At 39.4% G+C, this 27,978-nt stretch overlaps 3 protein-coding genes across 11 annotated transcripts in view; 1 reads left to right on the top strand and 2 right to left on the bottom strand.

Moving 5' to 3' along the window:
• LOC102740653 (kinesin-like protein KIF28P) overlaps positions 1-13,793 on the bottom strand; it is a 66,178-nt gene extending 52,385 nt beyond the window's left edge. Inside the window, 2 exon segments of the mRNA XM_081823177.1 lie at positions 7,634-7,828; positions 13,725-13,793. Coding sequence (XP_081679303.1) covers positions 7,634-7,828; positions 13,725-13,793 — 264 coding nt within the window.
• The window catches only part of CDC42BPA (CDC42 binding protein kinase alpha), a 727,403-nt gene that overhangs the window by 83,408 nt on the left and 616,017 nt on the right, over positions 1-27,978 (top strand). The window lies entirely within an intron of this gene.
• AHCTF1 (AT-hook containing transcription factor 1) overlaps positions 13,491-27,978 on the bottom strand; it is a 79,790-nt gene continuing 65,302 nt past the window's right edge. For 4 of the 7 annotated variants that reach the window (XM_081824447.1, XM_081824454.1, XM_081824451.1 and 1 more), the window contains 6 exons: positions 26,516-26,613; positions 24,691-24,899; positions 21,184-23,155; positions 17,168-17,301; positions 16,013-16,095; positions 13,491-15,229 (listed from right to left, as the gene is read on the bottom strand). In XM_081824447.1, coding sequence (XP_081680573.1) covers positions 15,040-15,229; positions 16,013-16,095; positions 17,168-17,301; positions 21,184-23,155; positions 24,691-24,899; positions 26,516-26,613 — 2,686 coding nt within the window. In that variant the 3' untranslated portion in view covers positions 13,491-15,039. Of the gene's footprint in view, positions 15,230-16,012; positions 16,096-17,167; positions 17,302-18,711; positions 18,900-21,183; positions 23,156-24,690; positions 24,900-26,515; positions 26,614-27,978 lie in introns of those variants that run through there. The other 3 variants (XM_081824448.1, XM_081824450.1, XM_081824452.1) reach the window with 3 other exon arrangements.

The raw sequence follows: 27,978 nt of genomic DNA, 5'->3' as shown, positions 1-27,978 counted from the left end.
GTCACCCTGTGTCTTTTGATTGGAGCATTTAGTCTATTTATGTTTAAAGTAATTATTGATTGGTATGTACTTCTTGTTATTTTGGTCATTGTTTTCTAATTCTTCTCTGTTCCTTTCTTGTTCTTTTGTTTTGTGATTTGATAACTTTCTTTAGTGTTATGCTTGGATCCCTTTCTCTTTAGTTTTTGTATATCTATGATGAGATTTTGGTTTGTGGTTACATGAGAATCACGTAATATTTGCTGTATATAGCAGTCTATATTAAGTTGATGGTTGCCTATGTTTAAACACATTCTAAAAGCTCTATGATTTTACTCCCTCCCCGTATATTTTATATACAGATACCATATTTTACATTTTTTAAATGTTGTGTTTCCCTTAACTGATTTAAAATATGATTTCACTACTTTTTTTTTAAATTTTATACTGGCTTTATAAATAATTGATCTACTACCTTTGTTATATATTTGCTTTTACAGTGAAATTTTTCCCTTCATAATTTTCTTCTATTTATGGCATTTCCTTTTCCACTTAAAGAAGTCCTTTTAACATTTCTTGTAAGGCTGGTTAAGTGCTGATCAGCTTTTTTAATTTTTAATTTTTGTCTGGAAAACTAACTCTCCTTCAGTTCTAAATGATAATCTTGCCAGGTAGAGTATTCTTAGTTGTAGGGTTTTTCCTTTCTGCATTTTGAATATATCATGCCACTCACTTCAGGCTTGCAGTTTCTGCTGAAAAACAAGCTGATAGCCTTTTGGGGTTTCCCTTGTATAAACCATTTTGCTTTCTTTTTGTTGTTCTTTAGATTCTTTATCATTAATTTTTTACCTGTTAGTTTTTAAGTGTCTTGATGTGGGCTTCCTTGGGTTCATCTTGTTTGGGGCTCTCTGTGCTTCCTGGACCTGGATATCTATTTTCTTCCCAAGGGTTAGGGAAGTTTTTAGCTATTATTTCTTCAAATAAGTGTTTTGCCCCTTTCTCTCTTTCTTCTCTTTCTGGGACCCTGATAATGCAAATGTTAATCTGCTGGATGTTGTCCCAGAGGTTTTACAACCTATGCTCATTTTAAAATTTCTTTTCTTTTCTTTTTTTTTTAATGATTGCTGTTCAGCTGGGTGCTTTCCACCACCCTGTTTTCCAGATTGCTGATCTGTTGTTTGCATCCTCCAATCTGCTGTTGATCCCTCCTAGTGTCTTTTTCATTTCAGTTATTATAGTCTTCAGCTATGACTGATTTTTAAAATATTTTCTATCTCTTTTTTGACATTCTCCCTGTGTTCATCCATTCTCCTCAGTTTGGTGAGCATCTTTAGGACCAGTACTTTGAACTTTTTATCAGGTGGATTGCTTATCTCCATTTCATTTAGTTTTTTTCCCTGAGGTTTTGTCTCATTCTTTCATTTGAAACGTTTGTCTATGTCTTCATTTTGTCTTACCCTTTGTGTTCGTTTTTGTTTATTAGGTAGGTGAGCTATGTCTCCTGGACTTGAAACGATGGCTTTATATAAAAGGTGTCCTGTAGGGCCCAGCAGCAGAACCATGTGGTCTAGAGATGGCTGTTGTGTGGGCTGCATGTGCCCTCCTGTTGTGACTGGCTGCTGTGGTTGCGCTGTTGAGTTAGGGCTGGTCCCTGGCATGGCTGACTAATAGGCCTGGCTGTAGTTGTACCGGGGAACTGGACAGCGGGCTGCTTACCCAGCGCAGGAGCCTCTTTGGGGAGGTTCCAGGCCCAGCCAAGCCTGGTGGGGAAAGAGCTGCTTTGGAGGGATTGCCTGCAGTAGCTGCAGTCTGGGTGTCTGTGTCTACTGGGGAATGCTGGGTCAGGGCAAACAGTGCTAACACGGTAGATAGAAAGCATCAGAACTGGCTTCTGCAAGCATTCGGCCAGCTAGGCTGAAGGAAAGCAAGAAGAATGGCACCTGCCAGCATTCTCATTCCTGGATAAAATTCCTATAGATACATGACCCTCTGACACATCACCTAAAACCAGTCAATAAACCTTTGCATATAGTGCTTTTCACACAACTGCTGCTGTGCGGGGTCTCACACTGTGTGCCCCTGTGTGCGGGACCTTTAGCAGTGGAGTCTCGGTTTCTTACAGCCCTCCGGCTCTCCCAGAGTTAAGGCCTGCTGATTTTCAAAGCCAGGTGTTATGGGGGCTCATTCTTGCTGCTCAGGTCCCCAGGGCTGGGGATGTCCACTGCAGGACTCCTCCTTTCAATCCTTGGGGAGAACTTCTGCACCTGTGATTTCCTTCTTATGTGAGGGTTGCTGTGCCTGAGGTTTGTTTCCCCAGTGTGTCTCTGCCCCTCTTACCTTTCTCAATGTGAGTTCCTAGTTCGAGGCTATGATATATAAAGTTGCTAAGGACACTTGCAGATGGTTGTTTGTGAGGGCATATGTTTTATTTCTTCTGGAATTCCTGGGTTGTATGGTCAAGTGTATGCATAACTTTTAAAGAACCTGCCTGTCTTCCAAGATAACTCAACATTTTTGCACTGCCATAAGTACCGTATTAGAGTTCCAGGTGTTCCACATGCCTGTCAACACTTGATATTGTCAGTTTTTAATTTTTGTCATTCTCTGTCATCTTTGTCATTTTTGTCATTGTGGTATTAACTTGCATTTCCCTAATAACTAAATAAATAAAGTTTGACAGTTTTTCATTGGTTTTTCATATCTATATTAATGAAGCCTCTGATCAAATCTTTTCCCTTCAAAACTTGATTTGTTTTTCCTTTTTAATATTAAGTATAAGAATTCATTGTATATTTTAGATATTTTTCGGTTTTGTAAATATTTTCCTTCTTTGTGGCTTGCCTTTTCATGCTCTTCCTGGGATGTCTTAAAAAGCAAAAGCTTTTTTTTTTTTATGAGTCTCATTTATTATTTTCTTTTATTATAATTGTACTTGAACTTAATATTTTTTTAAGGTTTGTGTCCTGCGTAAGATATCTTTCAAATCAGCTATCACAGACATTTTCTTCTTTCTTTTAGAGGTTTTATAATTTTAGCTCTAACAGGTCTATGATCCATTCTGACTTCATTTTTATATGGTGTGAGGAAAGGATAAAAAGTCATACTTTTCCGCATGGATATCTAATATCTCCAGCATCATTTGTTGAAAGGCTTTAATTTGAAGAACCTTGTCACCAGTATTAGTTTTCTAGGGCTGCCATAGCAAATTACTACAAAATGGGTGACTAAAAACAATAGAAGATTATTCTCTCATGATTCCGAAGGCTGAAAGTCCAAAATCAAGCTGCTGGCAAGGCTACACTCTCTCTGAAGGCTCTAGGGAAGAATCCTTCCATACCTCTTCCCAGCTTCTGGTGACTCCCAGCATTCCTTGGCATTCCTTGGCTCATAGCAATATCACTCCAATCTCTACTTTCATAGTCACATGGCATTCTCCCTGTATGTCCAAATTTCCCTCATCTTACAAGAATTGGATTTTGGGTCCACTCTAATCCAGTATGGCCTCATTATTACCTAATTACTTCTGCAAATATCTTATTTCCAAATATGGTTACATTCTAAGGTATTAAGTGGATATAGATTTTGCCCATTACAGTACCATCATAAAAAAAAATGACAATATACGAAGATCGATTTCTAGATATTTCATTCTGTTCCATTGATCTGTATCTCTATCTTTTAGCCAATACCACTCTGTCTTGACTACTGAAGCTGTCTAGTGGGTTTTAAATTATTCAGGTTTCAGCGTCTTTCAAATTAATTTTGGCTGTTGGGGGGCCTGGGTGGCTCAGTCAGTTGAGTGTCCAACTCTTGATTTTGGCTCAGGTCATGATGTCAGGGTGGTGGAATCGAGCCCCACATTGGGCTCTGCACTCAGTGCATGGAGTCTGCTTGTCCCTCTCCCTCTGCTCCCCTCCCCACTTTCTCTCTCTCTCATAAGTAGGTTAAGGTAAGTAAGTAAATAAATCTTTTTAAAAATAATAATTTTTGCTATTCCCTTACAATTCCATGTAAATTATTGAAATAGCTTATCAATTGCTTCAAAACCTTACTGCTGGGATTTTGGTTGGGATTGCTTTGAATTGATTGATAAATTTGAATTCTTAATAATATTGAGCCTTCGGGCACCTGGGTGGCTCAGTTGGTTAAGTGACTGCCTTCGGCTCAGGTCATGATCCTGGAGTCCCAGGATCGAGTCCCGCATTGGGCTCCCTGCTCGGCAGGGAGTCTGCTTCTCCCTCTGACCCTCCCCCCTCTCATGCTCTCTCTCTCTCATTCTCTCTCTCAAATAAATAAATAAAATCTTTAAAAAATAATAATAATAATATTGAGCCTTCTAATGCATGAATGTCTTCCTTTCAGTAATGTTTTATAGTGAACAGCTTTTGCATGTGTTTCGTTAAATTTATTCTTAAAGTATTTCATATTTTTGGTGTTATTGTAAATGTTTCACAGTTTCAATTTCCAATTGTTGACTGCTAGTATTGAGAAATACTATTGATTTTTGTATATTGACTTTGCTAACACACTCATGAACTGTAGTGGGCTTTTTGTTGTTGATTTCTTAGGGTTTTTTACATAGATAATGATGGCATGTACAAATAGTTTTACTCATTCCTTTTTTAATCTGCATATCATTCATTTTCTATTAATTACCTTCTTGCCCTGGCTAGGACCTGCAGTAAATGTTGTATAGAGATGGTGAGATCGGCCCTTCTTACCTTGTTCCCAGTCTTAGGGGGAACACATTCAGCCTTTCACTATCAAATATGATTTTACCCATGTATTTCAGGAAGTTCTCTCGTATTTTAAGTTTGCTGAGAGTTTTAATTTTGATTGGGTGTTGAATTTTGTCACATGCTTTTTCTGACCATATATGCCCCCCCCAGATTCTGATCATATGATGAATTACATAGATATTCAAATATTAAACCAATCTTACATTCCCAGGAAAAGTCCCACTTGATAGAAATTTATTGTTTTTAAAATATATTGTTGGAATTTATTTGCTGAAATTTTGCTAATTTTTTTGTCTATGTTCATGATGGATATTGGTCTGTAGTGTTTTTATAATCTTTGGCTGGTTTTGGTGTAATATTGGCCTCAAAAAATGAATGTTCCTTCTTCTCTCAGCTCTAGGATTTTTTTTTTTTTTTTTTTAAGAATTCTCATTATTTCTTCCTTTGGTAGAATTCACAGCAAAGGCATCTGGGCCTAGAGTTTTCTTTGTGAGAAGGTTTTTAACTATAAATTCAACTTCTTTTGGGCTACTTGAATTATCTCTGTTTTGCTGTGACCTTCAGTAGCTGTGTCATTTCATCTAACCTGTTGAATGTATCAGCGATAAGTTTTTCATAATTTTCCCTTCTTTTTATTTATTTATTTATTTTTTGGTTTTTGTTTTTTTTAAATGTCTATAAACTCTGCCGTGATGGCTCATTTCTTATTTTGGTACTTTGTATCTTTTTTTCCTGATTGATTTGGCTAGAGGTTCAATTTCATTGATCTTTTGAAAGAATTTAGCTTTGAGTTTCATCGATTTTCCTATTATTTTACTATTTTGCATTAATTACTGTTCTTTATTTCTTCCTCTGCTTGCTTTGTGTTAATTTGCTCTTCTTTTTCTAAATTCTTAGATGGAAGACTAGAATGTTGACTTGAGACTGTGCTTCTCCAATAACTTAATGCTATATAATTTCTCTAAGCCTCTCCTTTAGCTGTGGCCCACAAATTTTGGTAAATTTTTAAATTTTTGTTTTTAAGATTTTATTTATTTATTTGAGAGAGAGATTATGGGGCCGGGGAGAGGGAGAGGGAGAAGCAGACTCCCCGTTGAGCAGGGAGCCCACGGCGGGGCTCAATCCCAGGACCCTGAGATCATGACCCAAGTCAAAGGCAGACGCTTCACCAACTGAGCTGCCCAGGCTCCCCTAAATTTCTTATTCAAAGTATTTACTAATTTTGTTTATGGTTTATTCCTTGACCTATGGATTATTTAGAAGTCTGTTATTTTCTAAATATTTGTGGATTTTCCTAAGATCTTTCATTTCTTTCTAGTTTGGTGGTCAGAGAACATACTTTGTATGATTTCGGTTATCTCACATTATTGAGACTAGTTTTATGACCTGGAATATGGTCTATTGTAATGGAAGTTTCACGTTCACATATAAAGGATGTGTTGTACTATGGTTGGGTGGTGGGCAGCAAAAGTGTTCTCTATTACACAGTGGTCAGGCTGATGGTGTGGATCTAGTTTTCTATATAGTACTGATTATTTGCTCTATCCATTACTCAGAGAGGAGTGATGAAATCACTAATGACAGTTGTAGATTTGTCTATTTCTTCCTCAATTTCTAGTAGTTTCTGCTTCATGTACTTTGAAATTCTATTATTATGTACATACTCATTTAGGATGGTATGTTTCCTTAATAAATTATCATTATGGAATGTTTCTTGTGCTGAAGTCTACTTTATGTGATGTAAATATGGCTTCTCTAGTTTTTTTTTTTCATAGGGTTTACACGAAGTGTCCATATTTAAATTGGGTTTCCTAGACAGACGGAGTTGGGTCACGCTTTTCCGATGATATCTGATCATTTCTGACTTGTAGTTGGCACGTCTATTTACATTTGCTGTACTAACTGACGTGGCTGGCATGAAATTTACCAGCTCGCTATTTGTATTCTACTTCTCCTGTCTCCTTTTTACTTTTCCCGTCTTTTCCTGCTGTGCTTTGGATTGAGTGCTTCCTAATCCCATTTCCCCACAATTGACTGATGAGTTACAATTTTGTTTGATTTTTTAAATTGATTACTCTGGGACGGTGGTTATCAAAGTGCATTCCAGGGTCCGTGAGATCCTTTTAGTGAGTTTGTGAAGTCAGAACTATTTGACAGGGGGTATTTTTAGGAGTGGTTTAATCAAAGCTGTAAGTTTTCAGCTGAGTTTGGAGGACAAATAGGCAGACAAGAAGAATATTGAGAAAAGTTTTGGGGGAAATGAACAGAGCCTCAGTGACCTGTGGGACAAGATCAGTTGGAATCACAGAACGAATAAGATGGGGAGGGGGCAAAAGATATTTGAAGAAATGATGATTGAAATTTTTCCAAATTTTATTGAAACTATACACACCCAGATCCAAGAAACTTAATGAGCTTTGTCCAGATTGCAATGACCTCCTCTCCACTGTACTCCATCATTTCCTGTATTCTTATCCCAGAACATGGAACATTTCTGAATGCACTTACTTGCCTGTCCCCCCATACCAAGTTGTGGGCAACTTTAAGATGGAATAATGCTTGGCACGTGATAAATACTTGAGAAAACAAGAGTTCTCAAAGGCTGCGTGCGTCACAAATTTTGCTTATTTCAGAAAGGGAAAATATAATTGATTTGACTGACACTTCTTTTTCAAAATATGGCAGTATATTGGCAAATCAATTGATCTGAGTTCCTAAAAATTATTTAGGCAATAGCTGTACTTTGGGACCTCATGTTTAACATGAAAAAGGAATAAATTTAAAATCAAACTCTCAAATGGAAGTATATATCATAGCATGCCTGCATTAAAAAATTGTACTGTTCTACTGTTAACACTTCATTTAAAAAAAAAAAAACAAAAAAACCTTTCAAGTTGTGTTTTAAGGCAATTTACCTGGCTTGCAAATTGACTGCTAGGATCAGCTGAAATAAACACACCATCTTGATCCTTTTGAAATCCATCATGAGACCAATATGCCAGGTCAAAAATAAATGTCTTCCTATGTTCTGGATTCTTAGGGTCTTTTATGGTTGTGGTGGTCCTGGAATGCATGGAAATCACACATTTGCTCCCAGAAGTCTTCTCTCTCTATAGTCAAATTACAAATTCAGAGTTAATCATTGTAGTTTTTCTTTGTCATCCAAGTTGTTTTGCAAGTCTTGAGACATACCTCATAAAAAATTAAGTCGGGTACTTACCATTTATTCATTTTGTTCTCTGTTATTCTTAGCAGCTGTTAATGACAAGCAGTGGCTCTTGTACCCCCTCAGAATTGTTGAAAGGCTTGTCTCTAGTGATGTTAATTTTCTGAGAATAGCCTAACACCCAGCTATGCTAATAGCAATAACTATAGCAACAGAGAACTTCCCTGTTTCGCTCCCCAGTGGAACTGGTGAAAATTATTCATGAAAAAAGTGAAAATGGAAAAACAACCAACCATTTCGGTACTCTGGAAAAGGACCTCCGGGCAGACAGCCAATGACAAAACATCTCTTCAAGGAAAAGTACCACAGTTGTTTAGAGAGTCGAGTCTGGTATTTGAAGCAAGACCATTCCCTTCCTCTCTCCTGCCCGCTCAGCCAGGTGGAGACTACTCCAGCCTGCTGCAGCCAACGCCGCAAGGCTGCCTCTCTCCCCAGATTCCAGGAGCAGGATACCAGCATTTCACATCCTACCCTCACCTCCTGCGAGAGACTTGGTGAGAGGTGGGATTCCTTCTTCTACCCAGCACCCACGCATCCAGTGGAGGCTCTACTTCGGGTGCATCCCACTGAGAATACGAGGCTGCTGGCCGTGCTTGCTCCAGCCCCTGGGGGGTGTCCATGCCAGGGCAGATAAGCTGAGAGGATCTCAGGCTGCTTTTCCACACTCACCAAATGCTGGGCTTCTAAAACAGGAAGCAGCTTGCACTGTCCCTGCCCCCGGACCCAGGGACCATGATTAGAGAAAAAAAAAGGATTATAATGGAGACGATGGACAGTTGGGTACCAATAAATTAGATAATTTAGATTAAATGGGCAAATTCTTAGATACAGAATTCCTGAAACTGACTCAAGAAATAGACAATCTGAACTGACCTATAACAAGTGAAGAGATTGAAGTAGAAAAAAAAAGAAAAAAGAAAAAGACTAGAGGGTTTGGTGTGAAGGCTGATTCTACCAAAAATTTAAAGAATACCAATTCTTCATAAACTCTGCCAAAAATAGAAGAGGGAATACTCAAACCTGCTTTTATGAAGGCAGTGTTATCCTGATACCAAATCCAGACAAAGACATCACAAGAAAATGGAAATGCAGACCAATATCTCTTATGAATATGGATGCAAGAATCCTCAATAAATTATTAGCAAACCAAATCCAGCAACATGTAAAAAGAATTGTCCACCCTGACCGAACGGGATTTATCCCAAGGATGTAAGGTTGGTTTAACATCTGAAAATGATTGTATTAATCATATTTTCTATTTTCTATATTTGATAATGTATTGACATCCTGGGGCCTAGAGAGACTGGCCCTCCAGGGCTAATGAATCCCTAGAGATAGTAAACAACTTGCCTTTCATGTAAACCAACCAATCCAAAGTCCATATCCCAAGTCCATCTCCCAGGCACCTCCTTTACTTAACTCTCACACACCAAGCCAATATTTCCCTCGCCCAAAATCACCCCAGAGCCAGGTACCTGACAATTAGAGACCACCTCTCTAGCCCAGAGCCCTGGAATTACTCAAACTATTTAATTCTAAAAGTGCTCAAACTCACCCACTATGCCTTGCCCATTCCTTCCTGCAGAAACCAAGGCTGTGGGCTGTGCTCCTTCTGACTTCTGACTGACCTTAATACTTCCCCATGGGGCTCTGTGTGTCATGCTCCATTCTCTTGGAAATTTTAAGGCAGTTGTTTCTGTGTCTATCACCTTACTATACTCGATTAAAATAAATCTCAAGTATACTTTAAAATAATGACTTCATGTAATAAGAGAATGAAAACCAAAATCACATATCATCTCAATAGATGTAGAAAATGCACTTAACAAAATCCAACACCTTTTCATGATAAAAACACGTAAGAAATTAAGAAATAGAATGGAACTTCTTCAGATAAAGGGCATCTACGAAAAACCCATAATTAATATCCTAAAGATTTCTACTCTCAACACTTCTATTCAGTATTGTATTGGAGGGTCTAGCCAGGACAAATAGGTAGGAAAAAAGAAATAAAAGGCATCTAGATAGGAAAGGAAGAAATAAAATGATCTCTTTGCAGATGACATGATCTAGTATATAGAAAATCCTAAGGAATTCACTAAAAAAAACTATCAGAACTGATAAATTAGTTCAGTAAGGTTGTAAAATACAAGATCAATACACAAAAATCAATTATATACACTTGAACCATCTGAAAATGAAATGGAAAAATTCAATTTCTGATAGTATCAAAAGGAACAAAATACTCAGGAATAGTTAACAAAAGGAGTACAAAATATATCTTCTGAATACTACAAAACATTTTTGAATGAAACTAAAGATTATCTAAAAATTGGAAAACACCCTACATTCATAGATCAGAAGACTTAGCATTGTTATGATGGTAACAATCACCAAACTGATGTACAAATTCAGTGAAATCTCTATCAGAATCCTACCTGATTCTCTGTAGAAATTGACAAGCTGATGGTAAAATGTCCATGCAACTGGAAGGCACCCAGAATAGCCAAAACCATCTTGAAAAAGAACAAAGGATTCACAATTCCCAATCTCACAACTTAGTACAAACCAAACAGTGACCAAGGCAGCGTGATATGGGCACAATGATAGACATACAGATGTATGTAATGAAATGGAGAGTCTAGAACTCATCCCAGGCCTCCGTGGCCAACTGATTTTCATCAAGGCTGCCAAAATGGGGAAAAAATAGCCTTTGCAAGAAGTGGTCCTGGAAAAACTTGATAGCTACATGCAAAAACAATGAACTTGGACCCTTGCCTCATACTATATGCAAAAATTAACACAAAACAGACCAAAGACCTAAATGTAAGAGCTATTAGTACAAGAGAACACACAGCAGTAGACATCCCTGACCTTGGATTGGGCAAAGAAGTCTCAGAACACCAAAAGCATGAGTTTAAAAAAAAAAAAAAAAAGTAAGACTTCATCAAAATTAAAAATGTTCGTTCTTCAAAGGACACCATCAAGAAAGTGAAAAGACAGCCCATAGAATGAGAGAAAATTTGCAAATCATACATCTAATAAGGAATGGTATCCAGAAGAACTCAATGTAAAAAGATAATCCAATTTAAAAAATGAGTAAGAGATCTGAATAGACATTTAAGGAGGATACATTCATGGACAATAATACGAAAAAAGATACATGACGTCCTTAGTCATCAGGGAACTGCAATTCAAAACCATATGGCACCACGTCACACCCAGAACAGCTATAGTAAAGTCAGGTAACTGGATTGGACTGGAGAAAGTGGAACCGTCGTACACTGGCTAGGGGGAGCAGAAGACGGTACAGCTGGCTTTGGAAGTCAGTTTCTCCAACGATTAAACTAGTTACTATATGTCTCAGCCTGGGTGTAAACCAAGAGAAATAAAACCATACGTCCACACAGAAACTTACACGCGAGTGTCTCTAGCAGCTTTATATCCTGTGGATAAGGCTGTGGAGAAAGCCAGCACGACTCAAACATCCACTGAGGAATGGATTAAACAAAATGTGTATATCCATACAATGCGATAGTAACCATTCACAAAGAAATGAAATTTTGGTGTATGCTACAACATGGATGGACCTTGAAAACATTATGCGAAATTGAAGAAGCCAGTCACAAAAGACTAATCCCATTCACATGACTTGTACAGACAGGGAAATATAGAGACTGAGGTTAGATTAAGGGTTGCTTAGAACTAGAGGGATAAGGATGATAGAGCTAAATGGCACAGATTCTTGACGTCATAAAAATTTTAGTTCTGAAACTGGTGATAGTTGTACCTATCTGTGAATGTATTAAAAATCACTGACTTGTAGACTTTAAGTGAGGGAACCTTATAGTAGGTGAACTATCTCAATGAAAATGTTTATAAAAAATTATAGCAGGGGCACCTGGGTGGCTCATTTGGTTGGGCGTCTAGACTCTAAGTTTGGGCTCCGCTCGTGATCTTGGTTGTAAGATTGAGCTCAGCGCTCAGTGCACAGTCTGCTGGACTCTCTCTGCCCCTCCCCCGCGCCCCCCCCAACATATGGTCTTGGTCTCTCAAATAAGAAATAATTATAGTGGCTAATATCAACGCTGCTTATTTGTTAGGCATTGTGTTGATTTACACATTATTTTCATCTAGCTTTTTAAATAGTAAGCCTGTGAAGTATCAACATCTCCATTTTGCACAGAAGGAAACCAAGGCTCAGAGAGATTAAAACCTTCTTCAAGGTCACACGGTGGGTGAGTGAAAAAGGCAGGTCTTGAACCCAAGTTCATCTGACTTAGAAGGTTCCTGAGAAAGTGCTACCTCTTCTAACACAGTCAGTCTCACCAAGCTGGTCCTCTGACCCCACCATGAGGATTGAGACCGGAAGTCAGAGAATTAGAGCCCAGGTTACCCAGACAGGCTCCAGTTGTCCAGGCATGCCCCATATCCGTTCACCCTCAAGTCACCTCTTGAGTTGGTCTGCTCTCCTCCTTGCTACTGTTCTAGTATAAGCTAGCCAACGGTGGTGGTAGAATGCTATCAAATGCAATCTTTTTGATGAGAGGTCCCAAAGCCATGTAATTAACTTAGCGCCTACTTTCTACCTCCTTATTGTTTAAAACTTGTAGCTACTCTAGCAGTATTAAAGGCCAGCGAAAAATACCCTGGAATAATTACTTTATAGCGTATTGATGGATTAGGTTATAAAATAGTTTTATTTCCTTTTTCTTGGTTAAAACATTAAATTGCTCCTCACAATTCTTTGACATTCTTATTATCAGGTTGCTGAAAAGCCGTGCCCCTTTAGAAGCCCCCATGAGCTGCTACACTTGAAGTGGTCGTTATTCACATAAAGCGCTATCCAATGATATGTCGCCTGGTTGCTGAAGTATTTTCTGGGATACAGATGAAAGCTAGGGGGCGGGAAATCATGGACACCAACTGAAAACGTGCAAAACAATCTTGAATACTGATGGACCACAGAGAAGAGTGTCAGGTTGAACAAGGTCCAAATGGGAAGGAAGACCTTATATATGGTCTCCATTACACTCATCGGATGCCATTTAGGACTATTGTCCAATATGCCCTTGCTCGTCATTCTAGCATATCCTTGTCTGAATCTTACTCGGCCCTTGGGTCATCTGAAATGCCTCCATCTCCAGAGTCTTCATGACCGAGCCAGGTAGAATGAACTAGACCTGATCAGTCTCTGGGGGCTGTCTGCCTTACCACTGTGGTGCGTTCTGCCACCAATTACTTACTTACACGAGACAGCAAGCTGCTTTGTATCCCATTTCTCTAGTACCGCGTTTGATTCAAGCAGTCAAAAGTTCACTGAATGGGTCAATTGTTCAGAATTATCTTAAAATTTGTAACTAATGCCTTGATAATCAGAGATTGCTACAGGGTCCCAGAACAAGTATCACCTCTGTTTTATCCTACAGTGTTGTAGTAACACAGCTGAATGAGCAGCTGGGGGGAAAAGTACATTTATTAAAAACAGCATGTATCTATAGTCATCAACCCGCATCGGTTTAAAGAATTACTAACTTGACAGTACGTTTCTCTCATCAGTTTTTTTATTGAGCTACTTGCGCAAAGGAATGAGGTTACGTGTTTACTAATTACGTAGAGATCGTTAAATTACTTGTTTAACAAGTTCATTTAAAGGAAGTTTAATATTCCATCAATGACAAGCAGCTTGAATACATGTTTGATAACGATCATTAGCAAAAGGAGTAAAATGCAAGTCCTAGTCAGAGTTTCAACCAGGCGGCGTTGCCTCCGTCACTAACCTGACTGACAGGCCGCACGCGCACCGCTACTCGCACACCGTCCGTACTTGGCAGAGGTGCTGTCATCATTTCCCATCTCCCGTGGATTTATTTGGTAGAAAAATAAGGTGGAAAGCACAGTGCTTCTGCTTCACACTAACACATTACAGGCTTAGCCAACACAAGCAGTTTGTTTCTAGACAATCAATTATTAATGGTCCATTCGTTACACACTACCCATGACCTGTTATAAATTATTTTACAGCACTCACTTATTGATGAGTTTCACAGGCTACATCAAGCGTCCCCACTGAACTGCACAGTTGTACTGCAGACAACAGTGTCTTTCTTTTTCCCTTCCCACCTCACACTCGTTCCCCGTCCTCAATAGTCTGTGCCTGAGGTCCTATGAAAATGAGTCAGTTTTCAAACCTGAATATTAAGGGATTTCTGTGATTTTACAGCAAGCTCCTTCACAGCAAGATTATAAAATTTGTTCAGACTTCTCATTCTGTCGATACTAGGCACACACGAGGTGTATCGAGCAGCCATGAAATAGTTTTGTTCGACATTTCCCTTTCTTCTCAAACCTTTCCAGGAGGCTAGTGAGCAGTGAACCGGTCAGTCTAACCTGGATGATTAGTCTCTGAAGAATGAAGAGACTTTAAAGGTAAAGAGCCTTTAAGCTTGCTGAACAAGAAATGCCAACATTGTATTTAACCAATGCATTACTTGGAAAATGACAAATTTGAGGTAGAATATACAAAATTTGTTAAACTACAAAAAGCGGCAAAATTACATGCCCATAATTCGATTTCAACATAGTAACAGGCAAAAAAATATATATATACATTTTATGATTAGAAATCTCAATCATAGGAGCAAAGTGCATAAATTATAAAATAGCAACTTTAAAAAAAAACAACAGTTCTTCAATTATCTTCGTTTTAAGGCTGGTCTAATACCTTTTAACTGTAGCGAAAGAAAATGGGACCAATACCTACTAGCATTATAAAATCATTATTAAAACAGAAATCCCCTCTCAAAAATCTAACAGACACAAACTACTGTGAAGTACACACTTTATTTAACATTCCAGTAAGAAGCCATATTTACATATTATATAAATGTATGAAGTCAATATAAAATAGAAAAACTGCCCCGAGTAAAAGAATCACACTCCTTACGGAGTTATTGTACTTATTGAAGACCTTCTGTTTACAAAAATTTACAGTAATTTATACAAATTATTTTCTTCCAAATTAGGTGATTTTTAATAATCCACACAATTCTGATGATTTTACAAATTGGTGTTCATTAAAAACTTGAAAAAAAATTATAGCATTTTTCTGCGTAAAACTTGCTTTGGAAGGGAAGACAGTTTCTTCCTGCTCTTTCCCGGAGCTCTTCCCGCTACTGCTGTTGCTCTTCGAGGCTTGCTCTGGACTCCGTCAACCGGGCTCGCCAAAGGAGAAATCAGCTGGATTTTCACTGGAGGAGGTGACCAATTATCTTCTTCTTTGCTTCTGAAAACAAAACACAATTCAAGTAAGAATAAAGACATTATAATATCAACTAGAATCCACTTCCCAATTACCTTGGGGGAAAAAAGCCTGTAGGAGCAGTACCCTTTCCTGGTGCTTTGATTTTAGAAGTGAAGCAAAGGTTTTGGTCACATAGGGTACCTGGAGGCTGCGTAAAAGCTTCACGTGACGTCGGTGGGCTGAGAGCCCAGCAGGCCCGTGAAGTGTGTGAGAAACAGCAACTCTCGTACGCCAGCAATCAGCAAGTACGGGTATACCTCCGTCGATGAGCGTTTCCCATATATATATATATAAAGCTAAATGATGTGTGAACGGTGTTATGAGTTATGGTCCAAAGTCTCATGACGTCCATTTTTAAAGGAAGATCAAATGGATTTACTTTGTACTTTTATGAAATTCAACCATGCCTAAGCGCCAATATACCTAGACAAATGTCCTCGTGAATGAAAGTTTTATTGCTACTAGTAAAATAAGTACAAGATCTTTAAGTTTATAATTATTTTTATTAATAGTTATCTACCTTTACTAAGGAAAGGGTGAAACCTCCCACTGCCAAAAACAAGACCCCCGTGACCCTTCTTTAAAAAGGACAGATTGGCTTTCACTGCTGTGTGGGGAGACCCAGCCGTCGCCACAAGCCAGTGTGCACAATGCCCCTAAGAATGACCCTTTCCTGAAGAGCTTCATTTCTCTAAGTTATGACTCTTCTCAAATCTAATCTACAAAACAAAATGGATAAAAATTACAGCATAAAAAAGTTCATACCTGCTTGCTTGTTTTGTCTTTGCCGTCCTGGTTGTTTTCACTTTTGGCCTTCCCACAGTTTCTACTAATGGAGCATTATCTTTCTAGGGGTTAAAAATTTTAGAAGGTAAATCGTAAGTAAATACTTGAAATCCGAGTTGTATTAGTTCTATCCTGCATCAAGGAATATGGCCAAAGAGGGCTAGTGAATTCAGACGCCACAAGTCCCAAATGGACCCCTTTTATCTTTAGTAGGAACTCTGGTCATCTAGGGCCGCTCTTTATCCCTACCCCCACACATCCAGTTCATCTCCAAGGCACGAATGTTTCACATGGAACGTGTCCTTGTCTGCTGCACTCCTGTTCCCACTGCCTCTGTCCACAACCGGGCTCTCGTCATCTTGTAAAGGAACTGGCCACCAGAGACCAGTTTTCCTCCCTAGAATTTATTTCACGTTTCCTTTAATGTGCACATGGCTGTTCACCCGTTTGTAAGCAGCCCCCCACCCCTGAGCACTGCCAGGCCTCTGTGCCTCTGTGATCCACGGTTTTCTCTTCCAGCGGTGCCTGTTTGCTTTACCTTCGTCTATACGGTTATTTGGGCATAAATGATTCTTAACATACCGTGAAGTAATTATGTGTGTTTTAGCCTCTTCAATTAAACTGAGCTCCTGAAAGACCATGAATCTGCCCAAGTGATTTCTCTGTAAGTCTTTGTCCTTGAATAGTAACTGGCTCATAGCAGATAGTTCAAAAAATGCTTATGAATTAATGTTGTTAAAACAAGGGTCTGTCTCCCTCTCAATCCCGGAACTGCTTTGATTTTAGGGTTATGTGCCATCAGGTGATACAGTCAACTCTGAAACACTCTCTCTCCAAGTGTGACTGTGCAAGACACTCCGGGGGTTCAGGGACCTCTAATCAAGAGAAACACATCCAGATCATTCTGATGAGACCCTAAAAGCTAAAAGCCTTTCCCCTAATGGGTCATCTAAACCGTAGCTGCCAGGAACACACCACTGGTGACATACTGTGTCCAAGGGAAGGGCCCCCCCCCCCCAAGTGCAGACAAGGTGATCTGGGGCTTTCGGTATAAATGAAGTTTATTTAGGAAACACTGCCTAAACAAGTAAAGAGCATGTTTAAATAAGCATATGAATACAATTCATTTCTTACCAGTTCATCTCCAGCTCTGGATGTGTTAGATGTGGTTTTCCGCCTGGTCCGTGACGCAGGAGGTGAGAAGACAAACCGAGAAGGTAAATCTGAAACTAATTCTTGCAGCTGTGCGGGAGCCTCTATTTTTTTCCCTAAAGCAAGGCAGGGGGGAAAAACACACTGTATCCATGTCCATCTATATATGTATCAGTATCTATGTTTTTTTAAAGCTTGGAACAAACGACGCACATCGGGAAGGCAACCTGGAAGACACGAGCATCTGAACATGGCAGCTGTGCCAGGAGGAGAGGAACGACAGGGCAAATCCCAAGTTCAGGAACATCTAATGCCTCAAACTAAGTAACACTACAACAGAAAAATAAGACCTAAAAAGCTCAGAACTGTATCATTCCACTAATTCTAATCTTTACTGCTCCTCAAATGTTCTCAGGGAGGAAAGCGTCAATCTTGTACATAAGCTGAGCTAGATTGCTTTGTAAACCTTCCTATTCCAGAGACGAGGTTTTCATTTACAAAAGTAATTTTATCTTCAAAGAAGACTCAAAAGTTCTTTCCTTCCAGCTCGTTCTGAGCTAGCTGTTCGGGTCAAAGCAACAGAAAAGTCCCCGCCATAAAGGGTAAATGTAAGCAGAGAAAGTAATGAATGTGGAAGAACAGGCTGATCGGAAGAAATGCCATAGATAAATAAAAATGGTTTAATTAAGAACTGGTTCAAAATACGTAATTAAAAATATCACAGACTGTATCTCAGATTTTGTTTTTACCACAGGATCTCCGTATTCATGGCCAGTAGCCATGTTACGGAAGCAGCCGCTGAAGCCGTCTGCCACCGGTTAAATCCCAGCTCCTGCACTTGGCAAATAAAACCCCTCTGTGCCTCAGTTTCTACAAAATGGGATTAATAACAGGACCTATCAAGTCATCGTGAAGATGAGAGGATAGAACAGCGTGGGTGGCCCACAGTAGGTGCTTACTATTTCAAGAATTTACAGTCCTGAAATAAAATTCTCCAAGTCTAGTTCAGCATTATTTCACCCACCTGGACAGTCAAGACTTCTATAAGACATCAAATTCTGCTTTTAAAGCACATGATTGTTAAGAAAAAACTGAGGTGAGGTCAGAAATCAGAGTTCTCTCTGCTGCCAGAGGACTAGGGGCAGAGCCGGCAACAGTGGGGGTGCTGGTGGTGACCTTCCCCTTTTGTCGTTAAGAAGAAACCTATCCAATGTATGGGGATTAACATAAGAATAAAAAAAAAAAATTAAAAAAAAAAAAAAGAAGAAACCTATCTAGGGTCTTTCCAGGAAATGAAAACATGCTGTTTTTCTCTTTCTAGGCTACCTGGAGCAACAACTGCCCTGGCTTTTCAAAGACCAGCTCACGTTCTTCCCCTCCATCTCCCCCTACAATTCAAAGAAGTAAGGAAATATGAACACCCACTACTGTGTGCAAAATGTTCGGCCTCCCCCATTTCTTCCACGTGCTTCTACTAAGCCAAACAAGATTTTATGATACTTCTTGGCATATTCATTCCTCACCCACCTCTGTTTCCTGAGGGGAAATTTTGATGCCAGCGCTACCGAAGGCGTAAGGTGTCCCAAAGTGCCGGCTTCAAGGCCAGGAACGTACTGGTAAATGCTCTGAGCAGCCAGCAGGTGGGCTCCGGACACCACCTCGCAGCCTGGGTGGCATGGGGGGCTCAGTCTCCCTGAACTTCAACCTCCCCTCACTGTGGAAGGAAGGAAGAACAGTAGCTACACTTCACTGCGCTGGAGTGGGAATCCAATCACCTGACGAACATCTACCCCAGTTCAGCCTCAGGCCCTTGGCAGGCCCTTAAACACCTGCTGCTGAGTAACAGAAATTAGACTCCACGGAGATGTCAAGCTTCATGTTTTTCTGACCAGCGAAATGCCTCTAACTAAATTCTAAGATGGCTGTTTCTCTGCCTTCGGGTCATACGATAATATTTCTGGGCCCGCTCCTCTGTGCTTCCTGCCCTTCCTAAAGAGCTTTAAGAAGATAACATGAATGGGCAGAGGAGGAGAGAGGGGAACTCTAGCTGGAGGGCAAGAGATGCAAGGAGGCCCTGGATGCTGGTGACTGCCTTGTCAGAAGGCTGCGGGGCAGGCGCTGTCCTCTTCGTTGTCAAAGTGAGAAAGCCAGATTTGGAAAAGTGAAAGGACTGGCTGCCCAACTACTAAGTGGCAGAAATGAGAGATCTCAGTCCCCAATTTCTCACCACTTCTAACGCGAGAAGGTGCCTGTTTTTAACACTAGAGAATCTGACAATGGTTCAAATACGTAACAGAAGAAGGTACAAGCATGTGTGGCCCATCGGCAAGATGCGGTGCCAGCCGGGAAGACTATCGGTGGGGAAGCCACGAGACACACAAAAATGTGAACTCTGGTTATCGGTCCTTCAGATAACGAGAGGATATACACTGAATTTCTAATTTTCTATGGCAGGCATGTATTTTATTACAGAAACAAGCTGTAGTTCGTGGGTATATAGGTGACAAGTATGTAAAAATGACGAAGATCAGAACTACTGAGACATTTGCCAAAATACCATACAATTTGGGTGTTTGCTACACTTTTCTAAGTCACAAGGAAAGAGTAAAAGAACTGTGTTAATGACCTTCTGCTACCCACGCTGCGGCATTTAAAATTTATCTGATCTAGCAGCTTAGTCAAGTGAGCTAAAATCGGACACACTCCGGTCATCGCGTCCTGCTCCAAGGAAAGTATGGGCGTGACCTCCCTTTCCTCAAACCGTAAAAAACTGAATCCTACAGTACCACAAAATCAAAGATCTATTTTTAAAAACTGGGGGTTGGGGGAGGGAGACAGACCTCCTGCAACTACAAGTTATTTTGTAAAACAAATGATCAATCTGATGGCAAAGGGCCCTTCCTGGGCTCAGACTATGTATCTAAAATAAATGACTGCATAAACCAACACATTTAAACAGTGTTTGCAGAGTGAATGCTGAATATAGAAAATTTTCAGTTTGCATATTTCTAAATGGCTTATCTTTTGTGTGGCCTTCCTCAAGTCATAAGGCAACTAACTCTACAGGATGTTCACTAATGCTTTTAAAAGTACACACAACAGTTCTGAAAGGTTAAATAAATACAACAAAGTCACCTACTTTACTTACGAGTCCCTGAGCTGCTCTGCTGAAATTCAGATCTTCAACCTTAAGTGAACAACTACATTTTGCTCACCTAACCATTTTTATCACATTTGCCAAGAACGACCCTAACACGTTCTGTTCAGCTACACCAGTGTCTCAACATTTCCTTCATCATCATCACCTTTTAGACCCTTTCTCTTAATTGGCTGCTTCACCGAAACATCCCCCCTCCAAATCCTAATAGCACAGATAAAGACTAAGATATTCTCATTCTTTGGGGAGACACATCACCCCCGCTGGGAAGGTATGAGCTATACCAACCCAACGATACAGAGCTCATGAGGGGCAATGAGGGAGGCTGGACGTGCAGCCACGCCAATTTATGGGCAACAGGGAGGAGGCACTGAAATAATTTCAGTGTATCCTAATCAATAAAATTCTACTGCTCCTTCCCTTCAAAACAATTTGAGGTTGCGGATATCTGCTGGGACATGAGCCAAACACAGCGGCACTTAAGATTAAAAATGCTGATTCTATTTGAGGAGAAATTAAGTCACTTATATCAGGGCAGAATGAAGAGAAATGATACTATTCTAGAAGATTAAACCTGTGTCAAGTGAATTATAGGGTTCAAGAGTCACAGTGAAACAGAAAATTCCTGAATCTAAAGATACTTCGAAATTTAGAATCTTTAAACTTTACTACTTAAAGTGTGTTTTCTTTTTTGGAGGGGGAGAGGAATTTCCTGTAACTACTAATCATTTTTAGGAGAAATAATTATGGTCTTAAATCAAATTGCGCTTTACACAACAGAATTTTAAGCTGAAGACTTTGAGCGAGATGAAAACTGTGCTCTGAATATAAGTAAAAGTACCTTTCTCTTTCCTTGGAACCTTTGACACGGGCGTAGAGAACACAAACTCATTTTTTGGTTCAGAGAGGTCGGGAAATGAGATGGCTTTGCTAGATCGAGTCCTTGTGCTGCGGGACGATTTTGGCGGAGTGGCTGGGGCAAGCCCCCTCTCTTCCGGGCTGTCAGTTTCCATAGCTGTCATTTCTTCATCAGTGTATTTTTCTGATACTGGACATAATGCACATGTTTGGTTTGGATCTTCAGTCCTTTTCATAAGCTTTTTCTTAGAGCCAGTCGCCACAGCAAGTTCATTTGGCACTAAAGCAGATTTTTCTAAGGCTGTTTTTGCAACATCAGTCTTTCTTTTGGCCGGGGTCTTTCTTGTCGACCTCCTCTGGCTGCTTAAAGTTCCTGACCTCCTCTTGGGACTTTTCACTTCCTTGGCAGCCTTGGATCTGACATCTTCAGATGGATTAACTTTTCTTGGTCTACCACGTTTCCTAGGTCTACCAAACTCTGCCTGAAGACTCAGCTGCGATGAATCCAGTTTGGAGTCTTCTGTGACATCGAGTGTGCTACTTTCCCTCTTTTTAGGACTTTTGTCAGGCTTGACAGGCGGTGGCTCGTCCATGGGCTTTCCATCTGGTTTACGTCCTCTACTTTCAGCAGCTTCTAGATTAGCACTTCTCAGTTTTCGGGTACTTCCACTGGGACGTGCTACTTTATTAACTTTTAGATCTAGATCTACCATTTCAACACTTTCCGGATAGTCTACGGATTTTTTAATTCCTTTAGGAGTCTTCTTGGTAACAGACGAAAGCTTAGTTTCTCCATCTGGCTTTTTAGAAGTTTCTAGAGTGGCACTTCTCAATTTTCGGGTACTTCCACTGGGATGTGCTACTTTACTAACTTTCAGATCTAGATCTACCATTTCAACACTTTCCGGGTATTCCACAGATTTTTTAATTCCTTTAGGAGTCTTTTTTGTAACAGACGAAAGCTTAGTTTTTCCAGTAGCTGGTTCCAAGAGCTGAGAGGGTTTTACCCTCCTTAGTCTGCTATCTGGAGTAACCTCTAAGTCCTGTTCCATAGGACGATCACTTTCTAACATGTCCTGATTATCTTCTGTCCTTTTCCTTCCTCTCCTAGGAGTCACAGAATTTTGAGGTATTTGCAGGTTCTGAGATATAACTTTGACGTCAGAACAGGCACCTTCAAAAGACCCAGAAATTTCTTTCCTTTTCCGAGTCCTCCTATCCAAAAGGCCCAGCCTGTCAGGAGTAGCAACAGCTACAGACTCTTCCTGTTGTGCTGATTGGACACTCGGGTTTTGGACACGTCCTCTCCTGCGAGTTCTGGAGGAAATTGTGTCATCAAGCTGGCTCGCGTTTATAGTCACTGTACTTGTCTCCTGAACAGTCTTCAACGTAGATTTGACTACCTTGGTGACCTGCTGGCTTATTAAAGGTATGTTTTCATGAATGGACTGCTGTTCTGCTGTATCTGAAGTAATTTCTTTACTTCTTGTGTCTTTAATTATATCTAGTAAATTTTCTGCGATTGCTACTTTAATTGGTTCAGGCACATATGGTAAGGTCTCTACCTTCTGGGACTCCTGATCACTAGTCAGGACCGCTGGCAACTCTGCGTCGTGTCCACCATTTTCCTCACTGCATACATGTTTTTCCTCAGCTACTGTGTTTGCCGCTGGAGCTAACACATTAGATGCTGCAGAATCACCTGTCTCTAATTCTCCTTCTTCACCTTCCAATATCAAGGTAAAGTTGCTCTGAGCCCCAAAAAGTTCCCCGTCTACTTCGGCAATGTCACACTCAGCAGAGTCTTTATTATCAGGTAAGTCACAAAATTGTTGCTCAATGGTATCAAAATTATATTGGAGTTTAAGAGTCCCTGAGGGGTACAACTCATTAAATGAAAGACTCCTAGCCTCGTGTTCTGAATCTTGAACTCCGAGCGTTTCATGTTCAGTCACCTACAATGAATTAAAGATAAGAGACTGGTTAAAGAATTTTAATGTGTGCATTTATTTTAGCCTAAAGCATACAGTTTTTTAATAATCATCTCACCCCTGGTATATGAATTGTTAAACATAAACTACGTTTGATATGGCATATACTTATGGGTTTATTTTATAAAAATATCTATTTAAGCAATCAGAGATTATTACTTGGTCAAAATAACTAGACAGAAAAAGATTTTGAGATTCTGAATGGAATTAAAATAGAAATTCCGCATTTCCTTAGCTAAAAAAGACAGTCTTTACAAAACCTTGAAAATTACTATGATGCTAATTTAAGGACTTATTCTGTTCTCACCCGAAAAAAAACATTAACTGGAGAAAAAGACACAACCCCCAAATTGTGTTTTAATGGTAATCCCCAAAATCCCTAACTAACCACACTTTTTCTAAACAGCATGATCCCCATAAGGTTGAAGAAGAATTCACCTACATAAGCTCCCTTGGGCTAGACTCAATCCTCTTCCCTTTGCTGGGGCTGCATAAACCATGAAATTCCTAAGGCTTTCAAGTTCAGTACCTCTCCTGCAAGGGTTTGGTGGAAGAAGGAATGGTCCTTGCATTTACCTTTTGGTAAGGGAGGGGGAGAAAAAGGAGGAGGTAGAAAGTAACAGAGAGATCTCCTGACCAAGAAGGTAGAACATTACCACCCACCTAGACAATGACATTTTCCCACTCCCCAAACATTCAGTGAGATGAAGACTGGAAATACCCAGAAATGAGGATTCTCACTCATACCACGCCCACAATTTTTATTAGCTTCCCGGCTGAAGTAAGGGGACTTTATCCATCTATTTTATAGTGAGAATACTCATGAAAATGAATATGGACAACCATGACACTTTTATGATTTAAGAAACTTCCCAAATACTATACAATCACATTTCTATAAATTAGAAGAGGTTTGTTTTTTTTTAATCTTACATTCATTTATCATATAAAGTTGCCTGTTGGTATTAAAAGAAACGTGGCGGAATTTTTAGAAACCATAAATCGTATTAAGTACAAAAAAAAGGAAAGGAAAGAAAGAAAGACAGAAAAGAAATCCTTTCTCGTGTTATAGAAGTTAAACCCCAGCCAGCTAATGAGCACTCTCCTACAAGTATGCATGGGGGAACAATCCTATCTAACTGTATTCAGTTATTTTCAAATGCTCTGAATAGTTCAGTTGTCATACTTTTCTCTGGAGTAGCCAGTATCTGTTTTCTCATGGCTAAAAGAACTTTCATTTGAACCAGATACTAAGCAAAAATTAAACTGTTAGAATTCTGACTTCTTTAACATAGCTTTTTGGTGGTCACAAAAAGCAATTTCTCACTTAAAGGATGTGTTCTTTTATAATCCACAAAATATTTACATGCTTTTTTCTAATGCACATTAAAAAGAGGTTTTTATACAACAGTCAAATAAATGAATACATTAGGTTTAAACTATGATTTGAAATCTAGCTAAACCAAAACTAACAACAAAGTAAAAAATTAATTTTTTACATGAATTTCTTGAGGATCAGGAGGATCGTCAGAAACGGGAGGCTTTTCTTCCGCTAAGTCAACACTTGCTTTCAGGACATCAAGTTCTACTTTGTGATCTTCCTGTAAGTTCAATGTTATTTCCTGGTCAGGCTTATGTTCGGAGATCACAGGACTTTCAGGGATAGCAAGCCCAGAGTCTCCACTATCACCGTGCACATCGGCCAGAGCTGAAAGAAAAACAAAAAGACACACACACTGTTTGAGAAGCGAGAGAAAGGCAAAAGCTGTATTGCACTTGAGAATATTTCCTTGAAAAACTGTCCTATTGCCCAATAGTTTCTAACTTCTTAAAGGGGAAAAGCCTTATGAGAGTTTACATATGAATCCCATCTCTTCAGTGTCCAGTTTAAACAATACATATCTGCTTTCTACAAACACATGGAAGATAAATTTTACACTTAAAATGACAATGGTGGGTTTTTTTGTTTTTTTTCCAACTTAGGTAGAATTCCGGCCCTTACCGTGAAACTTCAGTATAATGACAAGAGGGACCTGCAGTCTGGGCTGTATCTCACTGTGAAAAGGACTAGGTATCTCTCTTTTGGCAGAAAGCATCCAAATGGCCAAAAATATACTCTACCATTAAAAAAAACAACAACAAAAAACCTAGAGGGGAGCTGAGGGAGGGTGACAGCTCATTAGAAAAAATAAATCCTCATCTTTTACCTTCCTCTTTGACTAAGTTTTCTATGTCATTAGCACGCATAGTTTTATGTCATTTGGGTTTGTGAACGACACCCAAAGCATTTTGGGGTGGGGGGGTAGAATCTGACTAAATCAAAACCCTTTAGTGTTTAATAAAAATCAGTAAAAAGGTTTTTGGGGTTTTTTTTAAGTGACCCTAAGATCAAGACCTGAGCTGAGATTAAGAGTTGGATGCTTAACAGACTAAGCCATCCAAGCACCCCCATAAAAAAGTAAAAACAAAACAAAACAAAAAAACCAAGGAAAAAATATTTGCATGCTTTCAACAGATAATGGGGCTGGTATCCCTAAAATACAAAGATAGCTTATAAAACAAAATGAGGAAAGTTTTTCACCTGTCCATTTGGCAAAGAGGAATGGGAAAATAAGCACTTTACCTTCCAATTATCAGTGTGTGAAAGAAAAGAAGTCACTGGATTGAAAAAAAAAATCAAATGAATTCTACATATTTGTTAATTTCCCTAGAGCAAATGCAGTCATTTGTAATTATTTTCCACTAATAAAAAGCCAATCTTGGCCTTAAATTAAAAAACAGAAGTTGCCCCATGTAGATACTGGAGTCCCAGAAGACAGAAAAGCAGATATGCTGCCTGGCTGGGGACTGGTAATTGATTTTACTCTTCTTTGATGTTCTGAAGGAAAATAGGTCCACAAAAACCATTCTAAGACGTCTACTTTTAGACCACAGAGCGCCTTACAAGCAACTCACTGCTCTGATACATCTCCTTAGAACACAAGGCTACTTACAGCTACAGAACCTGACCAAAGAGGAAGTACTGAGATAAGAACACTCTTAAAACACTAAAATGAAATAATTCTTTTTTGTTGTTTTTTTTGGGGGCGGGGGGGGAGAGAGCGCGCATGCACTCATGTGTGAGCCGGGGAGGGGGTTGGGGGTTGGCAAGGGAGAGGAAGAATCCCAAGCAGACTCCATGCGGAGCACAGAGCCTGATGCAGGGCTCCACCCCACCACCCTGAGGTCATGACCTGAGCCCAAATCAAGAGTCAGATGCTTAACCGACTGAGCCACTCTGACTCCCCTAAAGTGAAATAATTCTAAAGTCAAAATAATACACACATTGACTGTTACCTGCTCTAAACGCAGAGGTGCAGGTCTCAACAGATACTAGTCCTTCATCTAAAACTGGTACCTGGGATTTCAGGGTGAGGATTTTCCTTTAGAAAAAGAAATATATGCATTAGTGTTTAAGAAGGTCCCACCTGCTCTTCTCTGCTACATGTCATTTTGGTAATAAATCCCGAGGTTCGGAGAACTTAATACCACCCAAGTTCATTTTAAATAACACTATAAAATTTATAAGTGAATTTAGAAACAAGTAATGCTGTATTTGGTATTCCCACTTTCTAATATGCATGGCTTTAAACTACAAATAAAATTATTTTAAAATGCTGGTCAATATAAATTACACTTACACCAGTTTTTAATTATCTGTGGGCACATTCTTAAGTCTATCAGGTATTATGGAGTATTTCCTATATACTCAGTAAAATCAGGTTCAATATTTTAGTATTATCTGGAAAGAGTATGAAAAAAGACTCACAGTAGGAGACCAATGGGACCTGTATTAAGCCACTTGGTGAAATTAAGTTCTGGAAATATGGGGACAGTGATCCTTTCCTATTCTGAATAGGGCCTTTCCCAAAACCCAACAAAAGTGTGATTTTTAAAAAATGGGACAAATAATAAATTCAAGAAAAAACATGCATTTGGAATATATACCTATTTTATAAATGATTTTTTTAAAAAGATTTTGAGAGAGCATGAATGTGGGGGGAGGGGAAAGGGAGAAGCAGACTCCCCGCTGAGCAGGGAGCTTGGCAAGGGGCTCAATCCCAGGATCCTGAGATCATGACCTGAGCTGAAGGCAGACACTTAACTGAGCCACCCAGGCGTCCCTTATAGATGTATTTTTAAGACTTATCTCCATCTCGCAATGTTAGGATAACCAAGAAGCAACAACTAATAAATTTATATTTAAAAAAGACATAGGCTTGTCATGATGGTGACGATTCGCCTAGATTACCAGTAACCACAAAGTTTCTTGTCATGTGATTACTTTTTCCTTTGTAACTGTTGCAATTCTCCATCAACCCCACTGCAATCCTATTTTCATTAAAGTTCAAGAAATATTAGAATTAAATAAACAATCTAGATAATCCTTTTATAGTTTCCTCCCACTTTTTCTATGGAGGCCTGGCAAAGATTGCAGCTAATCAGGATTTCTCTTCTCAGAAGTGAAGCATATGATTGGGTTCAATGTAGGAGATGTGACTATTACGACAGTGATTTTTGTGGGTGGTGTGTGAACTCCCTCAGGACTTAGAAAGCAATGAACCACTTACGGTATCTTAAATGACCATGTTTTATAAGGATTAATCTTACTAAATCACCCTTACTACTTCACGATAATTAAAGTTGCAACTTTTTGGTATCCTCTACAACAGCGTTGCTCCAAGTCCTGAAGCGCAAGGCGTCCAGCCTTGCAACAAGAGAAGGAGATTTTGCCAGAACGGCAGTCA

The sequence above is a fragment of the Leptonychotes weddellii genome, chromosome 6 (assembly GCF_054177405.1).
Source record: "Leptonychotes weddellii isolate Sample4059 chromosome 6, ASM5417740v2, whole genome shotgun sequence".
Lineage (NCBI taxonomy): Eukaryota > Metazoa > Chordata > Mammalia > Carnivora > Phocidae > Leptonychotes > Leptonychotes weddellii.
Note: the sequence above shows the minus strand (reverse complement) of the source record. Positions and strands in the feature narration are given on the sequence as shown.